Genomic DNA, 8,401 nt, shown 5'->3' on the forward strand with positions numbered 1-8,401 from the left:
CAGTTCGGTGCTCAGCTTGTAAGACATCACCAGGCCTCAAGGATCGGAGCACAGAGGACTGGTGGCAGAGCCCGTGCTTGCTGTTTGGCAATGCCCAGGGCATTCCTCGCCCAGTGGGAAGCTGGGTGCACAGGCCTGGGTCTGTGTCTAAGGGGACGCGGGGTTCTTCCTTTTCTCCCATTACTGTATGTGTCTCTCCATTCAGTGAACCCAAATGGAAGGACATTCTTTTTAAACCTAAGGGTTGGGCCTGAATGACGATTACTTTGCACACGTGCCTTCTAGGTGCCAAATGTGTACTCCAAATGTGGCATTAACGTTGACATCCCTGTGGGTTCAAGCCACTTGTTTCTGACAAGCTGCAGGAAGCAATGGTAATTTTGGCTTTTTCTCGGTTTTGTCGTCCGATAATGAAAAGCTTTTGTAAAACAGCTGAGTGTCAATGTGAGTTCTATGGCTTCAATCTCCTTTAAAAATAAAATTCTTAAGGGTCCAAAACAAAGGAGAGGGGGGCAAATTTAAAAAAAAAGAAAGAAAAAAAAAGAAAAGAAAATCAAACCAAAAGAAAAAAAATTGCTGATATTGCCACAAATCATTAGAAATCTCCTGACATGCTGAAACCAAATGGCCATAAGTTCAAAACAAATCAATGACTTGTTTTCAATTTTTTGTGGTTTCCTTCTGCTCCTTCTGCCCCTTTGCCGTCCGATTGGTGATGTTATTCAAACAGGACCGAATCCCTGCCAAGTGCAGGGGCGACCCGGCTGCCTCTTTCATCTCCTCGTCGTCGCTCTCAGGGGGCTTTTCCGTGCGTCTCTTTTTGAGGGGCAGCGTGTCGCTGGGGACCTTCCTGGCCTTGGCGAAGTGCTGGCGCTTCTTGTGCTGGGATGCGTACCCGCTGTCCCCCAGGGCATCCTTGGCCTCCTTCTGGCTGGGCTTCCTGTCGTCCTCCTCCGTTTCGCTGTGGCTCTCCTGGCTCTGGAAGCTGCCCTCGCTGCCCTCCTGGCTCTCCTTGGTGGCAAACTCGTAGTGGTCGTCGGCCGAGGAGGAGGAGGAGGAGGAGGAGACGGAGTCGCTGGTGGGCGAGGTGCTCCGGGCGTTGGAGGACTTGGCATTGCTATAGTTGTGATCCTCCTTGGGGTCTCCGCTGACCACGGGGGAGCCGCAGGATGGCTCACTCTCAGTCCGCATCCGGCAACTGGTGATGCCGTTCCTGCTGGGCGAGGACATGGGGAGGGATGGGAGACAGAGGGGACACAGATTAGATCTCTGTTGGAGACTCAGGTGCCCAAATGTATGCAAACACCAGTTAGCAATTAAAAAACCTGGGGCAATGGGCGGATCTGCTTGAAGACTAGACCTCATCCTTGATACCTGGGCCTCTCCTGCTTATCTCCCATCAATGGCTGAGCTGTTAAAGCAATGGTTCAGCAGGGACGGCAGCGGAAGCTCTGACCCTTACATTAAACCACAAAAATCAAATTGCACTTAGTTCCTTGTAGCCCCCAGCTCCATGGAGTCAGGTACCATGCCTGGGCATTTCAGAGGAAAAAAAAGACATTCTCTCCCAAAGATAGTGTATGAGGAGACTTTTATCAGAAGGCTAAATACAGTGTTCAGCAAAGAGACACCTGCCGCGTGGGGACTGCTATTCACTCCATCCTTCATTCAACCTACCAACATTCACTGTGTGCCTGACAGGAACGCATGACCTCAGGGAGGGGCCCAGGGAGGTCACATACAGACACTATGACGAAGATGCTGCAGTCTGACAAAGAAGCATGTCAAGTTTCTAAGAGAGAACTGCCATTTCCTGGAGTGGCCACCGCCAAGTGCCCTGCTGAGCGCACCTGGATGACTGCGTTCAACTCTATAAAGCAGACCTGAGCACCTTAGTTTCGAGTCACTAGAGGGGAGGTCTGGTCTGGAAAGTTCGGTGATTTAAAGTCCGCAACTGAGAAATAGTCGAATCAGGGCTGAAACCAAAGTCTGACTGCCAAGAGAGCCAGGCCACCTGCCACCACCCCCCTGCAGGCTCCCCATAGAAAGGCTCCCTGCCACGGCTTTCCTTCAGGACCCTGGAGCCCTCCTCATCACGCCTGGGATAATCTTCTTCTTTTCTGTGTGTCTGAGCAGTGTGCTGACCTCCCTTAGGGTTCCTTATCAGCAGAATGGGAAATGTCCCTCTGCCCACCTCCTGGGTAGCTGGGCCGCCCACAGGAGTGAACCCCTGCAGTGCCCGGCCAGGAGTGGCAGCTGTGATGTTTACTCCTGGTCAGGCCACCCGTGCCAAGTGTCTGGGTGGCAGCTGTCTTTCTTATGTGCCTGGCACACGCTAGATGTTCAGCACAGGTGGAAATCAGAAGGACGAATGCTTGCTGGAGGGAGAAAGGACAGGGTGCCAGGGGACTTTCTGAGGAAGAAGTGGCATCTGACCTTGGATGTGAGGGCCAAGGATTTGTGCAGGGATGAGACATACCCTGGTGCCCCAGGCTGGCCCCTTTTCCTGCTAGCTCCTCCACCTCGTGAGACCCTTCTAAGAGACCCAAGGAACTCGCCACACTCTTCCTGCCTGGACTGTACACACTCTGACTTTCCCTTCAGGAGGGCATTGCCCACCATCACCAAGAACCATACAGCGGCCAGTTCAATGCCTGTGCATGTCAGCTCTGCAAGACACCGCCCAGTCACAGCATGTCCTACCTGGCAGACACCCAGCAATATGACCAGGGAATGAAGGAGCTAGACGGCACTTTGTGGCACAGAGTACAGGAAGTGGCTCTGGGTCCTCCCACCAACACTGACCAGACCCAGCCTGAGGATGCGGCACTGACTGAAAAGCTGCACTGGTCCAAAGGCCGGGACCACCAGGGAGACACTGTAGAGAGCCCCTTGTCCTCCTCCCTCCACTCCCTGTGGGCCTTGGGGCTCAGAGAGCTTTCACACATAGAAAGTGAAAGGGGAGGAGGAAAGAGCCTCTAACGCAGATGTAGATGGTACGGCAGGGGGTGAGGCCGGGGAATCTCCCGCCATCCAGTTTCCAAGGCCTGTCCTACTGAATTGGGGCTGATGGTGAGAATCCCCATCACACCGTCCATCAGCAAAATGTATAATGGCCATTGTCAAAATGTAACCTTTCTTAGGTGCCTCAAGATCATTGTGGTCAACAATTACACAAACGGGTGCATTTGTACAAGGAGCCCTAGTAGGTTCCAGAAGAGCCTCAGCTTGGGCCCTACACTATGATCCCGGATTGCATCACTTGCCCCAAATCCTCGTAGGTCAAGCCAGACAGACCTGCGTTCCTGAATCAGTGTTGTGTGTTAGTGACCAAGAGGGCTGTCTGTCTGTCTTATGCCTTGGGCCTCAGCTTCCTCATGGCCCTCACAGGGCTCTGTGAGGATTAAAAAAGTCCCAGGCACAGAGGAAGGTTCTTAGAGGTACTTGATGTGCTCACCTGGGAAAGACTCATTTTCTCTTTCTCCCCTGGGTAAGAGGTTTATAGGAATCCAGCATAGAGTCAAGAAGCACTAACCAGAGGAATTCCTCCAGGGTTTGCCTGAGGACACAGTCCCTGGGCTTTGGGAACTAACTGGCCTCCTTGATATCCATACTCTGCAGATTTCCTATTTCCTGGCTACGTCTCTGGTACATACAAATGGCTAAGATAGGATAACTCCGAGGTGTTTACCAAATGTAAAACTTTGAATGAATAGAATTTATCATACAGCCAGTCCTAACAGTTATTAAAGTAAATGAAAAAGGAAGTCTCATGTCATGGCTCTCCTGATCTTCACTGTTTAAGGTAACTACTGTGAAATACAAAAGCAATCCGTCTATTGAACTAGACCAAACCAATTCCTACTGAATCCAGCTACATTTGGATGAGTGAACAGGGCTGTCTGGCTTTTAACAAATCAATTCGGTTCTAAATTCTTCTCACTGTAACAACTTGGGGCTTGGGACTCACTTCACTACCACCGTTCAGGGGAAGGCAGGACCCTTCTCTGAACACATGTGAAGAAGAAGAAACCCCCGAGACCGACGAGGTAGGAGAAGCCTCCACCAAGTGACTTCCTTGTGTGTCTAGGCGAAGCGCAGGTGGTGTTCACTGTGATTTTCTTTCCTCTTTTCCATAGGTTTGAAATTTTTTTAAATAAGAAGTTTGGGGTGATGGGTGGAGAAATACTATAACCAAAGCGAAATGGTGCCAAAATTCTACCCTACCCCAAGAGGAAAGACTTTGAGTCGGAGAATCCTTCTCTTTAGCAGCATCAGAGAGGCGAAAAAGACCCGCTTGACCCAAATGGACACGTTCTTCAAAAGGACATCTCGTGGATGAAAGAATAGAAAATTGTTCCTGGGCCCCTGATTCTGTAGATGGTGGGGTTTCTGGCCACTTAGAATCAGGCTGCTTGCTGACAGTGATTCCACAAAATACCTTGGAACATGGCCTGCTCAGCCTTTTATAGAAACTCCCAGGACCCTGAGACTGGCCCACCGTGGCCTCCCTGGTTCTCAAGGACAATCCAAGCAGGAACCTGAAATATCTCCCTGCAACCCCAAAGAAGGACGTCTACTGTGATGGAGACGGAAACATAACCATTGACAACACGTCCAGATGCAAACAGGCGCAGACATAACTTCAGGGAGGGAGAATTAAAACAGAAACGTATCCCTTTCTCGTTGGATGAAATTAGCTTTCCCTGAGATTTTAGCATGGGCTCAGAATCCATAAATTACACACGCAACTCAGTGGGAAGTGACAAGTTCCTTCAATTATTAATGACTTGGCGCGAAGTGATTCATGATGGTGCAAGCCAGCTGCACGGAGCTGGTGTCAAATGCTCCCCGCTGCAGGGGTTGTCATTACAGGACACCGAATGCTTAAAAGAAACCAGCCATCCTGAACACATGGGAAGGTGAGTCTCTAACCTCCTCGAAAAACCATTCATTAAAATGAACGTGGGATACGTTGGAAATGCCTGTAATTTTTTCAGGGTTAGTAAAATTTACATTCATGATACTCAAATGATCATACATTAGCATAAATGAAAGCCACCTGATTTTACTAGACCTCTAAAGCACACAGTTCAACAAAAACCACGTGCTGTTAACCGGAAAACCTGGAACTCATTCTCTCGTCAACCAGATGAGAAAAACCAAACAGCAAAGAGAGCTCCCATTTGTTCCAGCCAAGAAGGAGCAATGTTTGCAAACGGCAAGTTAAGGTAGAAGTTGATGCTTAGTCATGGCCCTCCTCTCCTGCTGTCCCCCCCCCACTTTCTTCCTATAGGTTTATTATTTGTTCTATTACAGTTAAGCAGCATGTGGAGACTCTGCCCTTTACTGGTTGGTGTGCTTGGGCTCTGTCTGGAACTGATGGCTTTATGCCTACCTACAGGTTATCATTCAGGGTAACTGTCCTCTCAAGCACTGACACTGAGTCAGATGGGAAAACCAGACAGAATTAATAGGAATACAGTGCTTCTTGCCCCACCCAACAACAAGTAGAAAGCCTTGGGCAAGAGATGACCAGGGAGGGGCTTCTGCTCCCACACAGGTGGCAGAAGAGACATTTGGAATCCATGCTCTTGACGGCAACACAAAGGATTCTCAATAAAGTACAGCAATGTACTGTAAAGTCACAAGGAAATGAGGGGAATCTCAGACACCCACGTAGACTTACCCAGTGAGCCTCATACACACAAATGAAAACTGAACAACATAACCTGAAATGTGGGCAGCTGGCCACTAAGGAAGCCGGGGTTTCCCTGGAGCACATGCCCACCCGGGCCTGGAATGACAGCCCAGACTTATGCACAATAAAGGGCAGGGAGCGGCAGGAAGGCTAATTTGTCAGGCTCGTGGTTATGTGGACCTTCCAACAGAGTTAAAGTAGCCTTGTGTCCACCAGTCCCTCAGGCCTCCAGCACAAGTTTTAAAAGCAAACCTTCTGGAAGAACACACTTGAACCCCAAGCCACAGAGAATTCCCCCAGATAAGAAGGCACAGAACAGACGTTTACGATAGTTTTAAAAAATCATAAACACAAAGGAAATAAGCTACTGCAAGCCAGAGACAACTGAAAAAAGCAACTATAAAATCTAAGACTACTCATGTGGAAACATTATAGATGGAAAACATAAAGTTAGGATGTTTCAAGAAACACAAGAGAGAACTGAAAAATATTGGAAAGGAAGAATACACTGTATTCCAATTAAGCAGATTTTGGCAAGTACCAAATAGAGCTTCTACAGATGAGATGTATAACCCCTGAAATTAAAAAACTCAATTCAGCTGGGCATGGTGGCACACCCCTGTAATCCCAGTGGCTGGGGAGGCTGAGACAGGAGGATCACAAGTTCAAAGCCAGCCTCCGCAAAAGTGAGGTGCTAAGCAACTCAGTGAGACCCTGTCTCTAAATAAAATACGAAATAGGGCTGGGGATGTGGCTCCATGGTTGGGTGTCCCTGAGTGCAATCCCCAGTACCCAAAACAAAACAAAACAAAACCCTCAATTTAAGATGTCACTCAAAATGCAGCAGAGGGGGACAAAGAGATGGGAACTGTGAAAGAAAGGCGGGGTGACAGAGAACAGCCCAAGAGGATCCCATGTAAACCTGGGTGGAGTCCCAGAGTGGATGGAAAGAGGGGCAGATCAATACTTGAATAGAAAGTGGCTGGGGATTTCTGGTTTTGATGAAAGGTACCCATTTTAAGATTCCAAAAACCAACAAATCTCACGCAGGATAAATACAACAAAACACGGACCTATGCACGCCACTGTGAAACTTCAGAATTTTATACCCAGTCCCACGCTCTTCTAAAAAGAAGTGCAAAACACCACTTATTTTCAGCCCCCAATTCAAGGCTTTCACTATAGACCCTCCGTATAAGAACATTTTTTTTCTTTCTTTTTTTTTTTTTTTTTGAGATGGGGTCTCATTATCTTGCTTAGGCTGATCTTGAACTCATGTGCTCAAGATCCTCCTGCCTCAGCCTCCCCTGCAGCTGGGATTACAGCCATGTGTCACCACACCCGGCTGACAACTTCTCAAGGATGTATTTCAGGGACAAGAAAATGATCTAAAAGGGAAGGCCTGAGATGTAAGAAGAAATGATTAGCAAAGAAAATGCAAGTATTGATTGTACAATGCAATGATCATAATGACTAAGTGGCTTTAAAAAACAAACAAAACCAAAATAGAACCAAGGTATTGGACAAATGCAGCGTATCATTTGGGGTGTGGAGCAGACCGAGGTTAAAGCATTCCAGAGGCCCTGTATTGATCAGGAGGTTTACGATATCGATCAACTTTAGACATTTTAAAATATTCATGTTAAAAGTTCTAGGATCAAGGCTGAAAGACAACAAACAGGATGTATGACTTCCAGACCATTAAAGGGGGGAAACAGTGGAAGGAGGAGTCGGTGAACTTCAATCAATTCAAACTAGTGCTAGAGAGGGGGGAAAAATACCTGGGAAAACAGGGACAAACAAAAATGCAAAATGACAAAGACGAATCCAACTCTGTCAATAAAAATGGGTTAAAAATCTTCAGCTAAAAGCTACATATCATTAGCATGGATTTTTTTTTTTTAAAGCCATACGTTGTTTATAAGAGACAAGCGTAAAATAAAAAGACAAAGAAAGGTTAAAAGGATGGAAAAAGTTGTATCACGCTGGTGTAGTGCTATTAAAAAGAAATGACCGATTTTAAAGGCAAAAATTATTACTACCGATGAGGCGTCATTAAACATTCATTAAGGCTCAATTCGCCAGGAAGGTAAAACAGTTTAAAACAAGCAGACTTCCCATAAAAGCGCTTCAAAACACAGACTCTTAAAATGGAAAGAGCCACAAGGAGAAATAGCCAAATCCACTCTGTAATGGGAGATTTTAATAAATCACTCTCAGCATTCAACCGACGGTGCCCTTTCTCTCTCACACACAACACAGCTGAGGTTACCAAGGAGATCTGACCTGACAGACGTACACAGAATATGTGCCAATCATGAAAAAGGCATATTCGTTGGCAGCACACATGGAATATTTTTCAAAAAGCTGATTTATACTTGACCCCATAGTAGATCATTTAGATGAGGCATAGATTATCTCACCAAGTTACTGCCCACAGTGCACTGAGGTTAATGGTCAGTGTTGAAGAGGTAACAAGACCAAAGCAAAACAAAACAAACAAAACAAAACAAAAGGCAACAGCATTTCCTCTTTGGTTTAGAAATTAAAACCAAAAAAACAAACAAACAAAAAAAGAAATGACCGATTTTAAAGGCAAAAATTATTACTAAAATAAGGAACACAGAAAAAAACCAAAAACAAACAAACTTCTAAAAATACCCATGGGTCAAAGAAGAAATCAAAGCTGGGGGGGGGGGG

General features: G+C 46.8%; 1 protein-coding gene across 8 annotated transcripts in view; it reads right to left on the reverse strand.

The window, feature by feature from the left end:
- Positions 1-278: 278 nt before the first annotated feature.
- Foxn3 (forkhead box N3) overlaps positions 279-8,401 on the reverse strand; it is a 381,661-nt gene continuing 373,538 nt past the window's right edge. For 4 of the 8 annotated variants that reach the window (XM_048799159.1, XM_015494676.2, XM_048799161.1 and 1 more), the window contains one exon: positions 279-1,213. In XM_048799159.1, coding sequence (XP_048655116.1) covers positions 661-1,213 — 553 coding nt within the window. In that variant the 3' untranslated portion in view covers positions 279-660. Of the gene's footprint in view, positions 1,217-8,401 lie in introns of all 8 variants that reach the window. The other 4 variants (XM_048799158.1, XM_048799156.1, XM_048799160.1 and 1 more) reach the window with 1 other exon arrangement.

The sequence above is a fragment of the Marmota marmota genome, unplaced genomic scaffold, assembly GCF_001458135.2.
Source record: "Marmota marmota marmota unplaced genomic scaffold, marMar, whole genome shotgun sequence".
NCBI classification, from domain to species: Eukaryota; Metazoa; Chordata; class Mammalia; order Rodentia; family Sciuridae; genus Marmota; species Marmota marmota.